General features: G+C 52.9%; 1 protein-coding gene across 1 annotated transcript in view; it reads left to right on the top strand.

Moving 5' to 3' along the window:
- SH3RF3 (SH3 domain containing ring finger 3) overlaps window positions 1–24,904 on the top strand; it is a 398,130-nt gene that overhangs the window by 262,545 nt on the left and 110,681 nt on the right. The window contains exon 4 of the mRNA XM_045981399.1: window positions 13,684–14,037. Coding sequence (XP_045837355.1) covers window positions 13,684–14,037 — 354 coding nt within the window. The remainder of the gene's footprint in view (window positions 1–13,683; window positions 14,038–24,904) is intronic.

The raw sequence follows: 24,904 nt of genomic DNA, 5'->3' as shown, positions 1-24,904 counted from the left end.
TAATCCTTCCTGTTTGGAAAGGAGAGGGTATAAATTGCTGGTGCCCAGGACCTTTTTAAGATTCAGGTAAAATGTTCCATGCTATGCATGTGCCATCAGGGGACTTTCCATAACTACTGCAATTCAACTGATTATTGCAAAATGAGAAAATGCAGCTTATTCTGGCTTCATTTGGGTTTGCTTGATTTACTCAGAGAAACTCAAAGCCATTCTATGTTGCTTTTATTTCTTTCAAATCTTCAAAGTGAGAACAATTAAGAGTTATAGTTTGAAGCTATTGAGGACTCTCGTCTGTTGCAAGCGGAGACAGACTCAGTTTCTCAACCACACTTTTCCAGGTGTCTCTGTTTTCAGTGACTTTCTTGCCTACTGCTCTGCCCAGAGACCCTCAGTGCACTGCAGGGCTGTGTGAGCCTCCCTGGGAAATCTCATGTTAATGAGATTCTAGAAGCTTCCAAGTCACCACAATACTTATTCGGGGCTGGCCCTCGTAGGTGAAGGCAACCTATCCTCTACACCACAGCCCTGCCAAGAGGAGTACGCTGGCCGGTGTCTCCAATGAGAGGAAGGACAGCCACATTCCGTCTTGCCAACTTCAACTGTAAAATAGAACTACATCTGCCCATGCCAGGGTCGTTGTCAAGAGCTGGGGAATTGTTTGTTCCTTCGTTAGGCCTCTGTGGTACGTCTTCGCCCTTGGCTGAATGCTGTTTCCACTACCATGGCGCTCCACAGCCTCTGCCTTCCAGACCGCCGTTCATTTCTCCATTCACATCCATCCCTTCTGGGCATTCATTCACTGAGCACCTGCTATGTGCCACGCCCTAGGGATACTGTTGCCTACCAAACAGAAGAGAAGTGTTTTCGAACCCACACTCTAATGGGAGGAAACCAACAATAGCAAAAAAAAGCAAATTCTAGAGGGTAGTATGTTCTCCGTGGAGAAAAATAAAGCTGGCAAAGGAGAAGAGCGAAGCTGAGGTGGAGGGGACCAATTTTAAGTAGCGTGCTTGGAAGGCCTCACTGGCGACGTGACCTATGGGTGAGTGCTGCAGGTTCCAGGTGGTGGCCTGAATTGGCTCGTGGCCGAGGGGCAGTGATGGCCAGGGTGACAGAGCAGGCTGAGTACGGTGAGCTCAGGGGGCAGTGGGAAGCAGGCCTCTCTGAAGATGTCAGTGTTTGCCCTGAGTGGGAGGGTCTGGGTTGAGGTCCATCTCTCTTCGAGACCCACTCCCCATTCAGTGCACACAGCCTTTGTCCCGGGGTCCACTGACTCTCCCTGACCATGTCCTTGTCATTCATGCCCACTCCTGCCTCAGCCTAGGGGCCTTTGCTAGTGTAACATGAATGTAGAAAGAACCTTCTAGACTAAAAGTGTTCAAGTTGTGGTGGTCAGAAACCCATAGGGTCTTGGGCGCCTCAGTACAGGGATGCTACCGCTCACCTCTCCCAGCCCCCCTGTGCTGCATGTTATCTCTAAAATCCATCTCACACAATGACCACAAAAAGGTAACTTTAGTGGCCTCACTCCTGCTAAGCCTCCTCTGGGGCCCGTGTCTCTTAGAATCAATATAGACTCCTCACTGCACCCAGCAGACCCATGGAACCTTCCTGGCCTCTGCCTGCCCCTGCTCACTGCCTCTATAGTGCTGGCCTGTCCCCGCCCTGACAGAGAGCAGGGGCTCAATCACAGCACTGAGCCACTGGGCTCAGCCCCTATCTGCTGCTCACCAGACTTTCCCCTCCCCGTGCCTCAGTTTCCTCATCTGTAACCTGGGCATAATATACCCTACCTCACTGTGCTCAAGTGTGGATTAAATCAGGAACGTAAGTGAAGTGCGTAGAACACAGGCTAGCTCAGAGTGCGAACTGGGTGTTAGAAAATAGCATCACCTCTCACCTTACTATCAGACCATTGTGTAGAGAGCAGGGAGAGGAAGCACACGGGTCTTCCTGCAAAATTGTGTTTTACTGCTGAAGTGTTGAAGCCTATCATACGAATGAGGAAAAATAACTTCAACACTTTGAAAAATGTATCTGGAATAGGCTTCTGTTTCATTCGGAGTGAAGGAGAACAGTCATTTGGAGAATGGGTGTCCATGCACTGGGTAGCAAGGGAGCCTCGTCTGGAATAATCAAGCTTTCAGAAATGGGGCAACAGAGCCTCAGGTGGGTGCTTCAGAGCGGGGCTGCACCAGTCGCCTGCAGCGAAAGGCCGCTCGCTTTCCCAGCCAGCTACCCACGCCAGAGGCCTCTGCCGGCCAACCACGGAAGCGAGGCCAGGGACCAGGTACAGAAAAACACTCCCAGGGGCCACATTTACGCTTCTGTAAACCTTTTTATGTTAGGAAGGGGATGAAGGCGTAGTTGAAACTCTGCTTTTGTTTGTGTTTCTCTTGCTAAATTGACAACCCAGTTCATATGTTAACATGTTCTTAAATATATAAATTTGGGGGAGAATTGGTTGGGTTATTGTTAGGGTTTTTTTTTTGGTCATAAGAAGTGTTCATACCCTGTTCTTGGATCCAGCTGAGGAAAAGATGAGTGTCTGAGAGATGGAAACTCAAAGTTAACTTTATTATACATAAATCTCAGGAGGAGCACATTGATCAGATCTGGAAACAGGGGAACTTGCTGGTTCCTCAACCCCTCCCCAAACCCCCGCACTGAGCATGGACCTTGGGACTGCCACACCCACCAAAGTAGAGACGGAAAAACCAACCTCCCCCCCGGAATTGCTGCCCCCTCCAGGGCCTACAGTTTCAGAATGGAGCACCACCACCCAGTCCCTGGAGATGAACCAGGGACAGGGGACATCTCTGTCCACTAGAGACACATACTGAGCAGTCACAGATGAAACTATGAGGTTTCTGTGCTTTGTTTTAAAATACTCCAGAAAATCGGGGCCCCTGGGTGGCTCAGTCATTAAACGTCTGCCTTTGGCTCAGCTCATGATCCCAGGGTCTTGGGGTCGAGCCCTGCATTGGGCTCTCTGCTCGATGGCAGGCCTGCTTTTCCCTCTCCCACTCCCCCAGCTTGTGTTCCCTCTCTTGCTATGTTTCTCTCTGTCAAGTAAATAAATAAAATCTTTGAAAAATAATAATAAAATAAAATACTTCAGAAAAATCAGTGGAGGGGGGCATACAGCCCATGGAACAGGAACAGCAGAATAGTGTGTTTGCTGAAGCTGGATGACACTTCTGTGTCTGGCATAAAAAGTGAACAAATGCCACAACTTTCCACCCAGCAGTCAGATGGGGAGGTGATGGGAGCAGAGGTCAAGCAGAGCACTGTTCCAGTACAGGCTTGGCATGTTTGTTTGTTCGTTTTCCTCCAACTCTCATTTGTAAGGTAGAAGCAGTCAGAAAGGACAGGTAAGCCCACAAGGCCCACAGCGATAAGCACCAGGGGGCACTTGGCCCTTGGGCCTCATTTGCCAGCCCCTGCTCTGTCCTCTGCTTAACCTCTCTGGGCTTCCATTTTTCTCCCATTTGGGCCCGGATTTCTTTCCCCCTTCTGAGCTCTCCGAGCCCCCCATGGGAGCACAGAGACAGGAGACGCTTCCTGAGGCTTTGGTGACAGCCGGGTCTGTGCTGTGATCAAGACACCACCACTCAGCCAGGGCAGAAACCAAGCTATCCGGGGGAGGGAGGACTTTGCTCGACCTTTCCTGAAACGTCATACGCCAGAAAAATACTGCATCTCACTAGACAAAAAAACACCAAAGCTTTATGGTACCTCGCACATTTTTTACAAAATGGAAAAAAAAAAGTATGTCAGCACCACAACTCAGGAAGTCTCCCTGTAGGTCAGTCAATATCCCAACCTAATCTGCTCTTTTGTTTTGTTTTTAATAACTTTGTGATTGTAAAAATAACACCAGGCTATTGTTCAAAACAGGGAAATTCAAAAAAACACAAACAAATTAAAATCGCCTAGAATCCTACCAGTAAATATGTGTGTAGGAAAAAAAATGAAATGAAATGTTGTTAGCATACTGTTTTATTCCTTTATTCTTTTCTATGTATAAATTTACATGTATTGTGAATGAGTTTGGGCTTGCGCTGCATCAGTATTTCCATCTCGCTTTTTTTCACTGATTTGTGAGCTTCTCCGGTGACACTGTTGCAATAGCTTCGAAGCCTTTGGGCCCTACCGTCTGCTGTCAGCAGTAGTCAGGGGATGCTACTGCGCACATATCAGATGTCCCTCCACTGCTTTAGACCTCCTGTCTCCCTCAGAGAAAAGACAAGGCTGCTCCACGGTTCCTTGTCACCTTTGACCTTATTTCCACCCATGAGTCTGCTCCAGCCACCCTAGCTTCCATCTTCCTTCTCAGACATGCCAGTTCCACTCCCACCCCAGGGCCTTTGCAACTGCGGTTCCTACTTCCATCACATTTCCGCCCGGGTGTCAATAGGTTCCCTCCTTCAGATGTCTCAGGAGGCCTTCCCATGCCACCCCCTATAATCATGTAGCCCTCCCCTCCCAGCACTCCTTCTCTCCTATTTCTTTCTCCATGTACTTCTCACCATCTGACATACTGAATATACTTACATATTTACTTATTTATTGGCTGGGTCTCCATGAAGACAGGGGTTTGTCTGTTTTTTTCATTGATGGACCTTCAGTGCCAAGTAAACCCTGGTATACTGCAGGTGTCTAATACATGTGTACTCAGTAATCAGATCCCTGCACCAAACCCATGTGCTTTGGGGGACTCTCCTCCCCCAGCCAGGCCACCTGGGCATGTCCCCTGCTGCCTGTTGACCCAGGAGCTCCCAGCAGCTCACCCAGATCTTCCTCATAGCTTCTGTGCCAGCTCCTCAGAGCTACCTGTCCCTGTTCAGGAGGCCACAGAGGCTTCAGGTCAGATCCCCACCCCCCACTCAGCCTGAAATCGCCATACTCTGAGCAGTGGCTTGAGGCCATGTGCACACAGCATGTGCACGCACTCAGGCACACATGTGTTCTGGTTCCTGCCTGTGCCTCTCCCTTATCTTGAAATACTCGTTTCATTTTTGGCCACTGTCCATAACCACTGAAATTAAGTTTCTTCCTCACTTAGCCCAGTCTTTCTCTAATAGATCTTCCATTTGGTTTCTGTCGATGAACTCCGAATATTTATACACCATTTTTGTGACCGTGGGATAGATCCTTAAGGAGAGCTTTTTCTGTGAAAAAGCTTCCCTGGCCCCCCGTTGCAGTGCGCAACTCACAGGTGACAGCCGGTGCAGCTAAGTGACAAGTGACTGATTCTGAACTGAGTGGGCTCTCTCTGGGAGCTCAGACCTGAGGCTCAGGCCAGGATCTGGAGTGCCAACTCCAGTGTGCACTCTTCTCTTAGCTGGCGGTAGGCGTATGCAAAGCAGGGTGTGAGTTTCAGCTCCCAGAGGGTTGATGGGCACCCAGGTGACAGCATGGGACTGGCTATTGGGATCATACCCAGTGAGTGGCTGTTATGACATCCACATGCACGTGTTAGCTGCATCTGTCCATTGACTAGGTGTTTGTTGGGCATCTACTGCCATGCCCAGCACGAAGCTCATTGACCATCTGCAATGTGAGACAAATATTTACAAGAGGAAGAAGTAGACTCCAAATTTCAAAGCTCTATCAGCCTGAGATCTTTTTTTTTTAAGATTTTATTTATTTATTTATTCGGCAGACAGAGATCTCAAGTACGTGGAGAGGCAGGCAGAGACAGAGGAGGAAGCAGGCTCCCTGCTGAGCAGAGAGCCTGATGTGGGGCTCGATCCCAGGACCCTGAGATCATGACCTGAGCCAAAGTTAGATGCTTAACTGACTGAGCCATCCAGGCGCCCCGCCCCTCCACACATTTAACCCATGAAGACGGGGGAAAAAGGACTTTTATTTCTCAGCAGGGAAATGTCTCTCTTTTCCTCTTGATGCCAATGACTTTCAGCCTTTTTAGATTATAACTCAGGATGAGAAATGCATGGTACATCCCGACCCAGGGTGCACACCAGTGTGTGTGTGAAACTAAACCAACGTCTCCTGGAACTACTTTTACCCTTAATGCATGTGAGGCATTCTGTATTTTCTATTTTAATCTGGTTCATTTTTAAAAAAATACTGGTCAGGCCCCACTAAAACTGACAGTTTGAAAATGACTGCTCTTAGCTAGAGATCTTCAAAGGAGGGTGCACGATGGGGCACCTGGGTGGCTCAGTCATTTAAGCGTCTGCCTTCAGCTCAGGTCACGATCCTGAGGTCCTGGGATCGAGTCCCGCATCAGGCTCTGTGCTTGGCAGGGAGTCTGCTTCTTCCTCCCCCTCTGCTCCTCCCCACTCCATTTTGTTCTCTCTCTCTTAAATAAATAAATAGAATCTTAAAACAAAACCAAAAACCAAATAAAAAACTGCACACCAAAAAGGAGTACATGAAGCTCTGTGAGTAAGGAAAGGAAATATTAGTACTTTCTTCAAATTTATTATATTTTTGACTTTTAAATTTCAGTTTCTCTTATGTTTGTGTTTTCTAATGTATGTAATATAGTGGTACGCTAGAAAATATATGTAATTTACTGGAGCTGTATGCCCCGAAGTACTTTACTGCTGGGGGTAAATGTTACAGGGCCAGGGACTGGGCCACCTCACTGGCCTGGCCCTGGGACCCAGCAGTGAAGCTGCCACCTGCCTTCCAAATTTGGAATTCTGTACCAGCCACATCTCTTTGGGTCCCTCCTCCTCCTTTCTCAGCTGCCTGAGATCTGTGACTTCCTCTGGTGCTGGTCTAAGGTGGTCAGAAATGCTTTTGCAAGCCCAGCACAGGCAGGGCACTCTCTGGGGATGGGGGCACCTCTGCGGGAGGCCATACGCCCCCCTGCAGGGACAGCCTGACCTCCTGCCACCTTCCAAGCAGAGATATCCCCTCGGGGGTTCTTACAGAAAACCAAGAATAAATGGTGCCTTTGTGTTCCTCTCCTTGGTGGAAAAACAACCATTTTTTTTTCCTTCTGAGTTTTATCTTCAGGTAAAATTATGACAGGGTCTTTACACTCATCTCCAAGTTCCAGTATGTGGTCCCTTTGCTTACAGGACACACCCTGCTAAGGTGCTAATCATAACTCTTTGCTGCTTATGAGCCTTTTGCTGAGTTTCACACATTTTTACGAATGAATGAAGTTTTGTTTGCTTATATTAATTTGTATCAGACTCTTTTTGGAATCTTCCTTTTTGTGGGATTTGATACTGAACGGAGAGTGTGATTGCTGGCACAGGCAGGGAACATAACCCACGATTAAGAGGCTGATTAGAGAAGGGGTAGCCTCATTCCGCATGGTAATTGGGGTGAGTGCTCAAGAAGGAACGCGTGACAACTTCGAGCAGAGGCTGAGGGACAAGAAGGAGTGCGTGTGTAGCTCTGGTCATGGTGGAGGGACCAACTCCCCAAGGAGGGACACACTGCCTTTCTAACTCAGGGCAGCTTGGGAGCCCACACGGCGGCGGTGGTGGTGCTGAGGTCATTGCCTGGGCTCACTATCACATCACTGGTGTCCGTAGAGAATCACGGTCCCCTCAGACTCAGGAAGATGCAGTCGGGGCAACTCAGAGGCCACAGAGGGTTACAATGTAATGTCACTCTGGTCTGCAAGAGGGCAAGGGGCGGGGCAGTTTGCCTAAGTGGCCCCTAGCCATGCCTACTGTACCCTGCTGGGAGTAGCCAGGGCCTGGAGGTGTTGCGGAAACAGCCCCGCTCTCTAGACTTGTCCAGGGACCCGGGCAGTGGTGCCATCTACCCAGGGGAAGCAGCCCGGTGTCTGACAGAGTTGGGGCTCTTTCCAGCCTGTGACAATGGGATGTTGAAACAAGTACCATTCCCCACCCTGTGCGTTAATTCTTAGGATCATCTCATCCAAATCCTCGCCTGCGCTCAGTCTTTGTGAGTAAGGTCAGGCAGTTCTCTGTGATTTTCAGGTCCACACCTTTGTCTTACTGCTGGATATTTCTTGTTTTAAACCTCAGTTTTCTGAATAATTGCTTCAGTTCACCAGCCCACTTTGACCAATACAGGCTCACCTGTCCAATCTGTTGCCTTGAGAAGGGAACACGGTGAGAACAGAATGGGAGGCAAGCAGTGGCCCTGTGCTGGGTGGGGTGCACACAGGACCTGCCAGCACCCAGGGATGAGGGCTGCCATTATGCCGCTACAGCATCCACCACCTCATAAAATGTTTAGTTCTGATTATGGGGACCCCTTCAGGGGTAAAACAAACAAAAACAAAAACAAAAGAAACCTCTCCCATAGCAGGTGCACAACAAGTATTTATTCCGTGAATCGGAGAATGTCAGTGTAGAGGGTTAAAACGTGACTTTACAAATGTCTAGAGTTCAACATTCCAGTAAACAAAAAATTTAAAAAAAATGTTTGGCATTGTTAACAGGCCTGTGAGGTCACCACACATTTAAAATAAAAAGGGAAGGAACAGAAATAGCCTCCCACCCTTGGTAACTGCAGCCAGGGTCCTCCCAGGGTGAGCATTTGCCTGACCTAATGTTCATGCTCCCAAAAAAGGTCTGGTTTTTAAAGGCCCATGTTTGAATCTCTAAACGGAGCCCAACCCCCTCTAATTGCCAAAGGCATAGATATACCTCAATGACTATAATAATTGTCTAACCCAATGATGTAGCAAGACCAGAAAGGCTTCTCCACACTCTGCAATAGAAAGTGAATGTGGTAGAGCTGGTGAGATGTGGTGGAAAGGGTGGGAGCCACTTCTTAACTGTATGATGTGGAATAAGACACTTCAACACTTTTCCTCTGAGTCTCAGTTTTCTCCTCTGTAAAATCACCGATTGACCTTGGATGGTCAATATAAAGGTCAGATGAGCCTGGTGGTGATGAAGGTGGGTCTCTCTTGTGCATGGCTGGTGATGTCACCAGGCCACTTGCCTTGACTTGCTCAGTCAGTGGCCGAGAGCTCTCCTTCTGGCAGCCTTTCTCATCAGGGGCCCGAGCTGTGTTCCAGATAGAGCCTTCAAGGAGGAGGGTGAGGGGTGCCAGAGCTGAAAGCAAACCATGCTCTTCTCACTCGCCCCTGCCGATGATCTAGTCTCATAAAGAAGGGAGTATTTTACAAATAAGTTCAGATCGGAATGCAGTCAGCCGTCTGTGCCTGCCACCCTCAGTGAAGTGGGAGGCTCCTGAGATTTTTTTCTGACAAAAGTTGGAGGCAGGTAAAGGCCGCTCTCCCTCCACTCCTGAATTTATGAAGCTCTCTGGAATAAAAGGCCAGCCATCAGGCATGGTGACCTGTGCTCTGCTGAGCCCACAGGGGTGGGAGCCATGCACTAAAGGCAGACAACAAGCAAAAGCGACTGTCTCTGGTCACGTGGCTCTGTTGTGGGGAGAGCGTTTCCTTGCAGAGCCGAGGTTGCAAAGCTGTCCATGTTCTAGTCAAAGAGGGTCTGGCTTGAGCAGCCGTGGTGTCTCCTGGGAGTTTGTAGACAGGCAGAAACATGGGTGCCATCCCAGACCTATTGAGCCAAAATCCGCATCTTTACAAGTCTCCCTAAATAATTCACCCCTCAGGGCAGTATAAGCTTTACTAGACCAGCCTCTGTCGCTCACCACAGCATCGCCAGTACCTAGGGCAGAGCCCGGGACACGACAGGTGCTCAGAAAGTGTTTGTTGTACACATGCTGCCACTGGTTGCCTTCATTTTAACTTGGGACCCCGTCTCCCAGCGCGGTCACCTCTTTGGCTTCCTGGATTTCTGAGAAAGGGAAGACATACTTCCTTCTCTCCGATCTCAGCCCCCAGCCCATGGCTCTGGGGTGTGGATGTGTTGAGACTGTACTTCCGATGTCTGGGTTAGGATGGAAGGGCTTCCCTGTTACTTTGTTCGAGAACCACAGGGCACGCCTCACCCCATTGTCCTTTCTTGCATGTTATATCTGATATCAGCCTGTATGCCTGGTTTTCCAATCTTATTCTTTCTTTAAAAATCCCCTTCCCCATTACTTTCAGTTTAAAGTCCTCTTGACCAGAGCTGGGAGTTTCTGGGTAATCATGTTCTGCCCAGGCCCCCAGCTCTGGCACATTCCTGGGCCAAGTGCCCAAATCCCTTGCTAGCCTCAGGCTCACTGAAGGGGCCTCGGGGCTCATGTGAGCCTGTGAGTAAAGTCTTCTTTATGTAATCTGGTCCCAAAATTCACATGCAGCTAGGATTCCACCAGTAACTCATTTAAGAGGACTTCGTATGGAACAGTTTGAACAGTGGAAGGAAGAAACTCGTCAGTTGTTCCATTTCCAGATGTTTCTGTGGCTGGAGGGAAGAGTGGTGTGGAGAAAGACCACATCTGAGCTGATGAAGATGGTGAGGCAGAGTCCTGGGAGGAGGGTCTTAAGCCAGAGACGGACATCCCTGACGAGGGTGCAGCTGTGACTGGCCGGTACTGTCCCACCAGCAAGACCGGACCCAAGGAGGAGGAAATGTGTGTGGCCGTTGAGTGTTTGCACGTCGGGCTCGCTGGGGCAGAGGGCCTCCCACACAGTGGGAGGGAGAAGGCCAGTGATCATCCTCACGATCCTTGTACAAACCCAGCAAGACTTTGTTTTCATTTTGTATGGAAGTCAGAAATGTCTTCTATTCCTGCCCCCAAAACAGTCAAAATGGGAGTTATTAGGTGCATTCATTAATCATCAGTTGTGTGTGTGTGTGTGTGTGTGTGTGTGTGTGTGCGTGAGCACGCTGTCAATGCCTAGGTGTTCTGTCTCTGTGTGTGGAGAAACAGATTAGGGGACCAGTCACATTCAGAGGGAGAAGCAGAGCTCTTTCATTGTCAGACAAGCATCTCGGTGGGGAGCAGGGAGCATCCTGGGACAGAATAACAGGAAACATTCATTCTCCCCACCACATAACACCCTTCGCGGTTGGCAGTCAGAGCCACTCACAGAATGTTCTAGAATTCTGCTTGTAGGGGGAACAAGGGGGCTGATTTCAATGTTCACTGTCTCCTCGGCCCCCCAGGACTCCCAGGCTAACTGGCTGGGGTCTCCTAGGCCAACGAGGTGGGCCTGCGGCCCACACAGAGGAGAGCAGTGCCCTGTGGTTTCCTGCAGTGTGGACGGCTGTGTGCAGGCAAGCAGACACTGCCCCCACTTGGTGTATGAGGAAATGGGAAATCAAGGCTGCAGCCAAGGGGTGCAAAGCAGGAGCTGCTGTCCAGGGGAGCTGCTACTGGATGGGGGTGTCCGCAGTCACGGGGCCTGTGGTCTGGGTTGGCCTTGGTGATGCCAGCTGCCAGACCCAGCCCAGAGCCTCATTCAGAGTGACTATTCAGAGCTCGTTGATGGCAGCTTCCCCCAACTGTGTCACCGCAGGGACCCAGGCACAGACTTGAAAAGCAAAGACTCAGTCAAGAAGATAAAACTGGACTGTATTTCTTCATCGGGAGGGTCTTTCGCTGGTATGTCCCTTGTCTCCTGCCAAGATGTCTGGGACCCTAAGGCCACTGATGACATGTGGAGAGTCACCACTAGGAAGCCGCCCTCCTGACTCCCTCAGCTGCCTGAGAACACCTATCTTCCGTGGACGTTCAATGGCCTTCCCTCTTGGTGCCCACTATGGGCATGGGTGAGAAAGGCACGCTGCCCCCCACCCCAGTATCCATCAGGGAGGAGGCAGCATGTTTGGCTGTAAGCAGCCCGCCGGGGGCATGTCTGGAGGACTGACCGGGGTGGCATTGGCTTAGGTCATGGCTCCATGTTGTCGGGTCGTGTGCACACCCCTGCTCTGCTGCTGCCTCATATGCAGCTAAGCCGTGGGGTGACTGATACAGTCCCGGTCGGCTTCTCTGCGGAAGAGCTGAGTTATTTTTGCCGAGCCTTGGCCGTTATTGGTGCCATCATGTCGATGTAATAATGTCCCACATGGAGAGACAGGGCAGAAAGTGTGGAGTCTGTGCTCTGAATCTGTGCGCATAAAGGAAAGGCGTTGTCCCTATCGCCTCCTGTTTCTCCGCGGTCCTCTTGGCTCCGTGGCATGGGTGCACAGCACTGGGCTCCAGGAGGCTGGCCCTGGGATGTTCGTTTGGAGCAGCCCACGGAGGGGCACGGGAAGCACCGGCCACTGGCCTGTCCTGGGGGCGAGCACTGTGGAGGAAGCAAATGAATAAAGTCATAAAACAGAGCAAAACAGCTGAGCCTGGTTGGAAGAAATGTTTGAAAGGAAATAATCCTGGATTTAGATCACACATTCTGGGGCCTACAGTGAGTTTTTCAGAACCTCCCTCGGAAAGGCAGGTGTTTGTCATGGAAATGCGGACAGCGAGGCAGCCTTGCCTGGGCTGTCTGTGGGCGGCTGGACGGCCGGCTGCTGCGTGTGCGATCTGCGGGCATGATGGAGATGTAGCCTCCTGTGCTCTCACTGCTCCAATGCAGAGGGACCTTTTATTAGTGTCATTATTAACTCATCAAGATGCTACCAGCGGCAAACTCTGGTCGTGAACGGTGCATGAGGACCTGGTGTTTCTCCTCTGCCATCCCAGGACTGAGGAATATTCCCTAATCCAGATCCCCCTGCAGGTGGGGATGTGGCCCTTCCTGGTGTGGCCCCCAACCCAGCTCCAGGCCTGGTTCCTGGCTCAGCTGAGGACATGCGTGTGGCTCCCGCACCACGAGACCTGTAGATCCGCAGCTGGTTCCCATTCTTCTCTACCTGCCTGCAGGGACCTCCCAGCTTTGTGGAGTCCCCTGAACCCCTTCCTGTGCCTACCCGCCTCCACTCCCGTCTGAGCCTGCAGCAGCCTAGCCTCGTGAAGCCTGCCCAGTCCCATTCCTCCGTGAGGCTTCAGACCACCCACAGTGCTCTCTGTGGACTCACGCCTTCCCTAAACTGGTGCCTTGGACAGGGTGTCACCGGGAGAGCTGACTCCAGTTACCACAGTCACCCGGAGAGCTGACCCCAGTTAGCACAGGCTGCTTACAGACTCGAGCCCATCCCACCTTTCCTGACAAACACCACCTAGGATGAAACTTCTGTCAAAGACAAACTCTTTCCTTTAAAAGCATCTGCTTTTCTATGGAAGAGTTGCGGAGACAAGGGAAGGAGCTGTGCCCTAAGTCCTTGCAGAATCGCTGGAAACAGTGCAGTCTTACCTCCTCACAGCCTGGTGGGGGGCAGGTCAGTTCTGGGTCTTAACAGGCTGAGTGGAGCCTAGTCCTGTCCAGAGCGTCTGTGCTTCCTGCTCAGCAGGTCGGGTGCTCCCCACCACCTGCAGTCCCCAGGGGACAAAAAGTGCATTCTGGTTTCGTGCCTTGCCTTTTTCTGCCAGCGTGGCCAGAACTGTCCCAGGCAGGCCAGAACCTGTCACCATGGCGAGTGTGAGGCCCACAGGTGGGCGTTCCTTCCTCCTCTTCCTCTGTCCCACACCCTCTGCAGGTCTGTACCTCACACCCCAGAAATGGACACCCCAGGAAAGGATCGGGGCTACCCTGGGGCAGACAAAAGAGCTGCTCAATAAAATCTACAGATGTCACCACAGCCTCTGCTGGGTCTGTGCCTGGTGCCACGGACAGGGAGACCCCTTGGCAAGATCTGGGGGACTGTGAACACATGGTTGGGTTTAACAGGGGACACGGGCTATGAGCACGGAGAGCAGGCTGGACTGTGTGACCTCTACTTAACAAAGCCTTGCTCTCCCTTTCTCACCTAGCTCAATGACTCCGCCAAGCAGCTCATTGAGATGGACAAGCCGTGCCCAGCTGCTGCGTCGGGCTGCCATGCCCCCTTGCCCTCTGACCCTGGCGCGGCAGCCAGTGCGGCCCCAGGACCCGCATTAAGCAGCACGGGGGCAGTCAGTGCCTTTCAGCGGCGTGTGGACAGCAAGAAGAATGCCAAGAAGCGTCACTCCTTCACCGCGCTCAGTGTGACACACAAGTCCTCCCAAGCCACAAGCCACAGGCACTCCATGGAAATTAGCGCTCCGGTCTTGATCAGCTCCAGTGATCCCCGGGCTGCGGCCAGAATCGGAGACCTGGCTCACCTGTCTTGCAGTGCTCCCGCCCAGGTAAGGTCCTCAGGGTGCAGACAGGGAGGTGTCTGAGAGCCCCATCCCCAGCTGTGTGCTCAGCATCCCAACCCTGAACTTGCATGGCGAAGGCCGTGGCAGCCGTGTCCTTTGGGGCCACCGTGTCTACCTTCTCCTGCCTGCCCTCAGGGACCCCCTGAGCCTTGGTCTTGTCACTACCAGAGTAAACATGTAAGTGGTACTCAGTGTTCAGAGGTGTCTGGGTGGTGTGTGAGGTGCTTCTCCTTGGCCCATGACACGGCCCTTGAATAACATCGGCTCGTTCCTCGAGAAAGTCCTCCTTTCTCAGTGTGCATTCAGCGCATCTGATCGTGTCTTGCAGAAAGTCTGGGTTTAGTTTGTTTTTAGCACTAGTACGTTTTTAGCATCTCTGTAACACGCGTTTCCTTTCAGCAGAGCTCAGAACCAGAATGAACTCCATTGTTTGGTACTTTGATCATTATTTTTATAGATACCTTCTATTTCTAGACACGGCACTGGTTCCATTCCACTAGGAAGATGAAGGAAATGGGAGGGATCTCATTTTCAATCCAGCAGCCAAAGGTGGCCCCAGGGCCACCAGGCCATGGTGTGCCCCAGAGCCCACATTACTAGTCTCAACATCCTGTAGGTCGCTATGTCCTGTCATCGTGGGCACTAAGCCCAAGGTTCAGGCTTCCCCAGTGTTTGCTGGAGGTTCTGAATGGACCTGAGCAGAGCTCTCTGGCCCTTTCCTCCTGCCCTACAATGTGGGATCCACGCACACACATGCAGGATCTCATGTTCTTTCTGTGTCTCCCTTGTCCTCACGTGCTCTCAGCCCTCCTGTCCACAGCTCCTGAGTTGATGGAACAGAGGTAAAGTTCCGGGTTCTGCAGTCTGGGTCAATTGTAGACAGGCCCTAGCATAGGAAGGAACAGATTTTTTTTCTTTTTTTAATTTGTGCCCAACTTTGTTCCACAAGGACTTAACTGCTGAGTTAGTTTATTGCTATAGAGGACTGGGACCTGGGTCTCATTTTCCAGCAATTACACTTGAAGTGAAAGTCATGGCTGGGCTCTAGACTTTCGTGAGAGCCAGTGAAAAGGGTGAGAGATCAAGCAAAGCAGTTTCCACCTATCTCCCATCCCAAGTGAACATTCTTACTGGGACACGTACGAGGTGCCACAGGGTGAGCTGCCCCACGCACTGACGTGCAGGCACCAGCAGGCTGTCCATGGCCAGATGCACCCAGAGACCAACTCTCAGCTCCGCCAGCCACCAGCCACCTTCCCGGTTGGCAGGGTTTTATTGGCCTTGCATGTCACACTGAGACGCCCATCCCTGGCTCACCTGAGGACCACCCAGGGCAGCTGCAGGTCCTGGAGCTGGTCACAGTGCCGTGTGGCTCCTCCTCCCTGCCATGCCAGGCATGCTGGCAGGGGGACCAGTCTCAGGGTTCTGTGCTTGGGAGGGCAGGCTTGGGCTTTGTCCACATGAACCTGGACAAATCCAGTGTCACTGCCCCCATGCCTCCGTCCACAAACAGGCCTCCGCTGACATCAGAGGAGGGGCTCAGGCTGGCAAAGCAGGAGCGCCTGGGCTCTTGGTACCTGGGCATGCGTGGAGTAATGATGGCCCCAGGAGATGTCCTGCCAACCCCCTACCCACCCCCTGGGCTGCTCTAGACTCAATATGTGCACCCAGGCTAGGGCCCCGACTGTCTTCACTGACAGGGTGGACTCTTAGCCCCCGTGAGATGGACAGAGTCGCTCATCATGAGCGCAGGCCAGTTCTGCCCCCATGTATGCAGCCCTCACCTGCAAACCCAGGGCTTCCGAGCCACAGGAGCAGAGAGGTCAACACTTTAGGTCATGGGTCCCAGAGCATTTTCTTTCGGAGAACAAGGGCAGCTGTTGTCACTGGCAGTTACCTAGACCTGGCTGAATATTGCACGGTGTTGTATAGAAAGTTTGTAGCAATGGGCCTGTGTGCCCTGGAACCTCATTGGACGGAGAAGAGGCGGTCAGGCCCGTGTCCTGCTCGCAGCCAGGCTGGTGAGCGTGGCCTTGGGTGAGCAGCTCCAGCTGCGTCCGCCTGCAAGACAGGCTGTGATGGTGACAGTCACCTTGTGTGGATGAGATCGGATCTGAAAGGGCCCCCCAGTGTGAGATGATTGTGCTGTTCTTTGTTTAATTGACTGGATTCTAAAGCCATGTGGAGCAAGATGAACCAAAAGCAAACAGGACACGCACACGCACACACACGCATACGCACACACATGCACGCACAACACCAGTGTGGCTGATATGCTCTGGGCGGGTGAGATGCGTGGACAAGGGAGCCCCTCGTAGCTGGTTAGAGCTCATCAGTGTCACTGACCCTTCTCGCTCTCCTTTGTGTTGCTTTTTAAAGTGGAAAGGAAGTGTGGGGGCTGTGGTTTCTATAGAAATGGCTCCACAACCCAGGAGCTGTTTCTCTGCTCTCAGCCTGAATGCAGTGAGCACCAGTAAGCCTGAGGCCGCAGGGGCCCCGCAGAGCCAAGTGAGGGGAGCACGCTGTCCTTGGAGTGGCCTCCGGGCTGTGTACGGTCTGTGGCTTGCTCTCATAGCCCCTGGGAGAGCGGCTCCGTCCTCATCTCCTGCCCTCTCTTGACCTCACCTCCCTCATCTGGGCTTCTTGGCGCATCCCACTGGCAGCAGAGCCAGTGAGCTAGTAGCTTGACTTATCTTCATTCGCACATGAGGAAACTGAGGCCCAGAGGGTGTAGGTAAGGTCTCAGTGCTGTGTGCATCTGACAGTTCCCCCCCGCAGCCATCAAGACTAGCATGGACGTGAGTCCAGGATACGGACATCACTTAACCCCTCAGCTTCCTCTTGTGTAAACATACAGGGCTGACCGCAAGCCCGGGGAGGTGAAGAAGGAACATGGCTGCCAGGCTCTGCAGAGAGTGACTCTGTAAAGGCTGCCCCCCTCTCCTTCCCATTCTCTCTTAGTCTGGGATCTGGCAACATACAGGCTTGGGCAGTGTCTCAGGTGGAGGCCTGGGCTCTTCCACTCACTAGCTGTGCACCTTAGGAGAGTGGCTGAGCCTTTCTGAACATATAGAGCTTCCATTGAGTGCCAGGTTCAACACTATCCTGTTACCTCTTGACCCTGGGAAAGCTGTCCTATCTCTTCTCCCAGAGCCTCGGTTTTCTCATCTGTTAAATGATGGAGCAACTATGCAGTGAAATTAGAGTACGAGCTGTCCTCTTCTCCGTGGGTGTGTTATTGGCTGTGTTGGTTGTCTCTGCTGCCCAGAGAACGAGGGAAGGAATCACCAGCCCCAGAGTGTTAGATGGGACACCGGCGCCCCGGACCTCATAAATTCTGGCCACTGCTCTGTTCCGAAATTCCCCCTGTGCCATGCACTGCACTGGCCCCTGGCGGCGCTAGAAGGCCACGGGTGGATGAAGGGGTGGGTGGCAACCACGCTGCCCACAGCCACACTTCCTGTCAAGGAAGCCAGCTCAGTGAACATCCCCACAAGCCTGTGACTGCTCCTGACTGTCAGCCGCCCACTGGTCTGTCCCCAGCGACATCCAGGCCAGGCTGTGTGTGCTCCCCGGCCTCGTGCACCCACCAGGGAAATCCAGAGACCCTGCCCGGAATCGAGGGCAGTAAGGTCCAGCCTTGGCAGCATGTCACTGTCACCTGGAGGCCTGGAGGTTGGAACATCCCCTCAGCCCAGCTCTAGCCCCACAGTGCCAAGGTGGCTGGTCTGGGGCATGGCCTGGGTCTGGGACCTTGAGAACCTCCCGGCTCGCTGTGTGGAACGAGAAGCACCAGTACCTCAGACCCCAGCCGCTGCCCTTCCCTCACACTGTGGGCTGTACCACTGGCCAGGCCTAGACCTGGGCCCTGAGTCCTCAGAGGGTGACCAGCATCCCGTCACACCTGGCACTGAGGAAGTCCTGGGGCATAGGGATTTAAGTGCTATGGATGGGACAGTCAGGCACAACAGGTCATCCCAGAGCATTTCCGTTCCCTTCGCTGGGCTCCAGAAGGTGGTGTGTGGAGGCTTTGTACAGAAGCCTGTGCCAGAGGCCTGGAAGCAGGGTAGGGCAACAGTGAGGAGATGCGAAGTAGGCTGGGATCCTGGCCGCCTGGTTCCTATTTGGTGTGTCATGGCACCAGGGGAGGCGTTTAACCTTCTGGCCCCAGGGCCCACTCTGTCAGCGAAACCCAAGTCAGAGAGGGAAGGCGGGTGTGCTGTGTTAGCCATTCCCATGTGCAGGGTGCTGGAAGCCACACTGGGCTCCGGGTCCAGGCGGGCTCCGGTCTGCTCCCAGGCCTCATTCTTATGCCCTTGCCAGAGAGACCATGGCTCCCTGAGGCTTGAGGTACTTGCCTCCCCCATCAAAGCCGAGACATGGGCCCGGCATGCTGTCACAGCAACAGGCAGGGGTTGCGTCCTCCTGTGCGGGGAGACAGAGGGCCAAAAAAGGGGTCTTATCACCAGTGGAGCTCTTTGAAGCCCTCCGGGGGGTCAGCTGTGCAGCCAGACGCCATGCTGGGCCCGAGGCTGGCCAGTGACACTCACAGGGGCTGTTTCTCTAGGGCTCTGGCACTAGGAACAATCTGCATGTTTTTAAGGGTTGTTTTCAAAAAGAAGAGGAAGAAACAACACAGAGCTGAAGGACGCACTCTCTGGCCCTTTACAAAAAGAGGCTTGCAGCTGAGGCCCCTTGCTGCTGGCCCTGAGAGGCAGAAGAGGTCACAAGGAAGAGAAAAGGAGAAACCTGCAGTCGTGTAGGGTTGGCCCAGGTCTGGAGCAGGGTGTCCTCAGGCAGAACAGGAAGAAGGTTTTGATCTTGGCCCGAAGTTCGAAAGCACCAACTCCATGTCCTGCCCTGGTCTGGAGCTTAGCAGGAGGGTGGGGAACCTGGGAGGTTCTGGAATCCATGGGCCTTTCTTACCATGGAGTGTGCTCTTGGACACAGCCTTCTCATGAGGTTTCAGCACACCACGTGGGAACCTGAGTTCCCTCTCTAGAGTTGACTCCAGGGATAAGTTCTAGAGAGCCAGGGACATAGGCATGAGGCGGAGTAAGCAGGAACTGGAGGGAAGGTGGCCGCATGGCTACCTCTGCCCGGCCTTACTGTCCCTCCTGAGGTGCGGAGCAGGTGCAAGGGAGTCAGCCCTTCCCCGTCCAGCTGGTCTTCTCTCATACTGCCCATGGAGGTCTTTCTTACTCTTATTTTTGTCATTATTATTACCAGTAGTCCATTTATTTCTTCCTGCCTTCAATCACCCAAGACCACTGCGGTTAATTCCTGGGCAGGAAACGTGGGTCCCTTAGGTCCCACAAAACTCATCGTGGGACCTTGCATAGGATGGATGGCCACCCCACAGAGATATTTCCTCTGGACCCCAAAAAGAGAATGACCTAAATAACAAGCCCGTAGGCCTCAGACTCCCAGACTGACCTGTGGAAGACATATTGTGAAACTGTCCAGGGAAGGAGCATGGCTGTGTCCTCCAAATTCCACTCATTGTTCCCTCTTCCAGCTTCTCCTTTCTCATAGTGGACATGCCCAGCTCTGCAGCCCCAACCATTACCTCCTCCCTGGCTGCCCACACCCAGCCAGCTAGGACCTGTGTCCCCCCCTCTGTGTCCTCCTTGACATCCAGCTGCTTTGGATGCTGTGGGCAAGCTTCCCCTCCCAAGCCTCTCCTCCCTGTGCTTCTGGGACCCTTCTCCAAGTTGTGAGCAGCTCTCTTGCCCCTGTACTGGACTCTCTTCCTCCAGCTCCCACATGAACATCAGTGTTCCCCTGGGTTTTTCTTTCTGTCCTTTGCCTGCCCCCGGGTGTTTCTTGCTCACCCTCTTCCCCCTTGCATCCTAACCCGCCACATGACACACAGACACTGCAGTGTGTAGTGAATTCCTGCTCACCCTTTAAAGCACCATCTTTGAAGCGGTCTCTTCCCCTCTGGAGCTTTCCATGGCTCCAGGAGACCCTTCCATCAACCAAATTCATTCCCTTGTTTCCTCTGTGCCTGCGGGACTCTTCCCATACATTTATCATGGAAGGTGTGGCCTTTGTCATTTGTGTATCTGGCCACTTCCCTGACCTTCCCGACTTTCAGGGTGGGAACTGGGTATCAGTCACTCCTGTATCCTGGCACCTGACCTGTGGCAGAGCTCATACCCGTTCGATTTCTTCTAGGGTGGGCGTGGGGTATGTGTCCTCTGCACTGTGGACTGAACAATCTTGCGCACTTAACAATATGATGCCCGGAATGCTACAGGGCCTCCCCTCTGTTAGCAGCTCCCTGAGGAGGGGACAGCTGCAAGGTGACCAGCGGAGGGCTTCCGGGGGCGCGTGGTCGGCTGAGCCTCAGATGGCCTGCCCTGTTCGCATTTGCACACTTATGAATTATTTCTCCCTGCCATTTGGAGAGGTCAGAGGTCAGCTCAGTTCCTCATGAATAATGAAGCAGCACTCAACATGTCTCCTTTCTGCTGGGGGAGGGAGGGTTACCACAGGAGAGGATGGAGACCAGGCTATGCAGGCTGACTCCCATTTTTTAAACCCAGTTATTTGCTTAGAGAGATCATTGGATCCAACTAAGAGACGATTGCTTGCATTTTAGAACCATTCCCTCATAGACCAAACAGGAAACCGAGGGAATGGCTCAGGTCACCCCCCCCCACCCCGAGTGCCTGAGCAACCTCCATGGCTCCCTGTAGGTCTGGAGTGCCCCGGATTGGTCCGTGTGAGGCAGATTATGCTACGGTAACAAGCAGCCCCGCACTCTTAGAGGCTTCCTTTTTGGCCACTCTGCATGTTTGTCTCGGGCAGCCCAGGGCTCTGGCCCATGGTGTCCTCTGCCCGGGCACCAGCAGAGGCCAAGTCTGGCCCTCTACCTGTTTTGGTACAGAAAAGTTTTGTGGAACACAACCACCCCTGCTCATTTATACCCCATCTGTAAGTATTTTCAGGCCCTACCGGGGAGCTATGACAGAGATCACATGACTCACAGCACCTAAGATACTCCTCTTCTGTAGGGAACTCTTGGGGGCCTCTGGTCTGGACTGTCTTTTCGCTGTGGCAGGGGCAGGAAGGGTGACAACCAGTGCAGAGGCCCCCTCTGTGCAGAGGGTGGGGAGACAGAGTCTGCCCGTAAGGAGGAGTGGAGACCAGCCCCCATGACCCCACAGCCCCAGAACCCCCACATCTGTTGGCAGATGTTTACACGGAGACTGGGAAGCTTGAGAGGCAGAACGGCCCTCTGCAGATAGTGACAATGGGAAGGGCTGACCCTTTTGAAGTCCCGAAGCCAGCATTCTGGTGCTAGTGGCTATGGGGCCGCCTGTGGGTGCACACAGGTTTTGTGGGGCCTAGCACCCCATGTCTGGGGAGGGCTCTCCAGCGGGCTCTGTCTGTCCATGCAGGGCCAGGACCCCACACAGGCTGACCCCGTCCAGCCAGGAACAGGCGCCTTCCCCAGACCCCGAGTGTTTCTCAGCGTCCGAGCTGGATGGCTTACAAATCAACTTCTCATAAGCAAACAGAAACCCCGGAGATTAGGAAAAGGCCCTTTGAAATCCATGGACGGGAAAGCGTTTGAAATTGAGCAGGAAAAACATCAAAAGGGAACACCCCTCAAGTGTCTTCCTGTGTCTGAGAAGTAATTAGGAGAACTCTACTTGGAAGCTTCCAGGGCATCTTTAAGATGCCCCCCTCGCCCCACCTGCCATCAGAGGGGCAGGCATGAGACACTCTGCCAGCTGCTCTTGCTGGCTGGCTCTCATCTCTGTCCCAAAGCAGCGCTGAGGGCAACCTGGAGGAAGTGATGGTGTCTGTGCTCCCGATCAGCCTGGAGGCCCCCCACCCCCACCCCTACCTCCAGCTCCAGCTCCGGCACACCCCCTCCCACAGGTCAGAGAGCTGCTGCTTATTGTTAACATTTTCAGAAAGTTACACGTTGAACTCCATGCCTTTCGAAGGATCCAAAAAACACAGTAACAAGGGAACATGGGATGAATTTTAAAATCCCGTCCTTGAGGACCTTGCGTGAGGAGAGCTTTCTTTTGCAAATATGAGAATTGCCGTGTCCATGACATATAGCTGTGCCTTCAAGGTGGGGACAGAGAACCGTGGCCTGGCTGTTCTTGTCAGCTGCCAGGTTTTTCATCCGTGGTCTCAGATGCCAACCAGGCTTCTCTTGCTGCTATGACAAGACAGGAATTGCAGCCACAATTTCTGTCTGTGCCTCAGGCCTTCTGTTGTTGGGTGAGAGAGGGACAGAGAAGGGAAGGTCCCTGCTGAGTGCCCACGAGCTCTGGGTAGGCACGTACTGGTCCAGGAATGCAGGTGAGCTGCTGGTTCCCTCAGTCCATCCTCTCAAGTTTGGTGAACTTTTGTTACAGCAGCAGCCCATGCCAGGTACAAAGAGAGATTCATCGTGGACCCCAGCCTCTAGGACCCACTCAGCCCACTGGGAGACCACAACATAGATCCATGCCATGGAGGCTAGAAAGTAGGAAGCACCACAGAGGAGCCCAAGGGAAGGGCATAGCAGGTCAGAGGAGGAAGGATGACATTGCTTCAAGGGAACAAGAAGAAAGGAGGAAAGAACGGGCACCAAGGCTCACTGAGGTCAGCTTCTTCTAGGGTCTTCCATGTCGCCTCAAGGCTCTGATACAAAGGCACATGGTTTCTCAGCAGGAGGGTCATGGGATGTTCAGAACCTTCCTGCCTCCTCCCTGATCTCCTAGCTGCTTCACCCACTGCCCCATCCAGCCCAGACACTTCCCAGAGTACACCTGACCCCCAGGCATCATCTAGACCCAGTGAGGGGCAGGAGACTCCTGCGGTCTCCCCTGACCAGCCTTCCTCCTGTCCCCTGAGCTTGCACAGCCAGGATGGGATAGCCATCAGCTCTCTTAATGGCACCACAGCCTGTGAGCTTCACTAACACTGGTCTGTTTGTCCCTTTTGCACCCTTGGTGCCTGGCACAGAGCCTCTATGCAGGGGGCTCGCAGAGGCATGGATGGATGGACAGACACACTGAATTAGAGTTGAACAGAAGAGTTTCTCAAAGTCTGTCCCTCCTGTAGCCTCTCCCTATATAGGAGGCACCTTCTGTTTGAAGGCAGAACAGACAGGTCATTAGGATATGACTAATGTACGCTTTGTGCAAAGCCAGATAAAGATGTCTTGGGTCTTAAAGACACACAGAGAAAGGAGCTATGTCTACAGGAGCTTCTAGCACCTTCCTAGCTCAAGACCATCAAGCAAGCTGATTTTCATTCCCTAAACTGGAGCCATGTTGTGGATACTGTGCCCATCTCCTGCCCACCTTTTTTTTTTTTTTTTTTTTGCCTTTTCCCTTAAGAATATTCTGGGGATGCCTTATGAATATTTTGGCACAGCTGTGGCTTTTTGATCCCTAATATGGGCCCAGTAAGATGAGGGCAGAAGCTGGAGGTTCCTCCTACCCCATCTAGAGCAGGGGTTGGCAAACTCTTTTCCAGGAAAGGGCCAGATAATAAGTATTTGGACTTGGTCTCTGCCACAGCTACTTCTGTCCTTGGGAGCAAGCAGCAAATGGATGGGCATAGTTGGGTGCCATTAAACCTTCATTCACAAAAGCAGGGGGCAGCCGTATTGGAGCTGTGGGAGAGGCCATTGACCCCTGAGCAGACCATGGAGACGAAGTGAGGGGCCTGAACCCCCAGGCCTGGAGTCAGCAGCTTGGATGCTAGAGGCAGATGCTGGTGAGTGAATCAGAGCTCCTGTGGAGAGAACAGCAGGGGGCTGCATTTGAGATGAAGGGAGGCCTCCTGGAGGCCTCCATCCTGGGCAGCCAGACACCTTTCCCGAGTGCCTGCAAGAGAGCAGTAGAGGTTATAAAGCATGGGTACAAAGCATGGCCTGCTCTCTCTCCTGGGGCCGACCGTCTTGTTCAGGCTCCTTAGCCTCTGACCCCAAGCTACCAGTGTGAGCTCATCTAGCCTAGCCACAGCACCACCACCACCGCCCCCCCACCGCTGCCCGCCTGGCCCTGCTGGGCCTCCCCAGCCCAAGTCCCCTGGGCCAGAGCTGGGGAGGCACCCCTGGGCCCTCTGGCCCTGCAAGCTGTTTGCAGCTCTTTTTGGAACCAAGCAGGAGAGGCAGGCCATAAATGTTTCATTCTAAAGTTTTCTTTAGGAAGCACGTTCCTAAGAGTCTGATTTATACTCCATGTTCCCGAGTGGTAATGTGTGATGAATAAAACATGCTCATTTCATGGCTCCTTGGGGTGATGACAGTGTTTTCTGGACTCATATTAAAAATTAAAACGTGGAGATGTTTTTCTCAGGGTCTATTCTGTGCCAGCGTGGCCAGGAAAGCGACTTGGAGCCCCCATACGGCCTGCCAACTGCAGACCCCCCCTTTTCCCTCTTCTTCATCCCGACAGGAAAATAAAATGGCCCGCTTTCCAGTACGGCTCAGGGGCCCCATTAAAACGCTGCTCTGGGCCTCGGGTGTCTGGTAACAACCTGACAATTTAGAATCGGGGATCCACAGCACAGCACAGCAGCCAGAACCTGACACTGGGCTTCCAAGTGGCAGAGGCCAGAAACCACAGGAAGATGTGTGGGACACAGGGCACCGTGAGAAGCAACAGTCCAGGTTTTACTGACTCTCTGCTGCAGGGGTGTGTGAGTTCCTCACCGGTGCAGTCCCGCTGGGTCTGTCTTTTATCGGCGGCAAAAGGAGGCCGGGAAGGTGGGAAGCGCGCCTTGTTTATGGGACTACATAGTCTGCCTGGCCCTGGCCTCCCGACAGGTATGTGTCCTCAGAGGCCACTGGGCGTGTGTGGCTCCAGGGAACAACAGCACTGGGCCC

Source organism: Meles meles, chromosome 16, assembly GCF_922984935.1.
Source record: "Meles meles chromosome 16, mMelMel3.1 paternal haplotype, whole genome shotgun sequence".
NCBI classification, from domain to species: Eukaryota; Metazoa; Chordata; class Mammalia; order Carnivora; family Mustelidae; genus Meles; species Meles meles.
The sequence above is the reverse complement of the archived record's forward strand: the minus strand, read 5'-3'. Positions and strand labels throughout refer to the sequence as shown.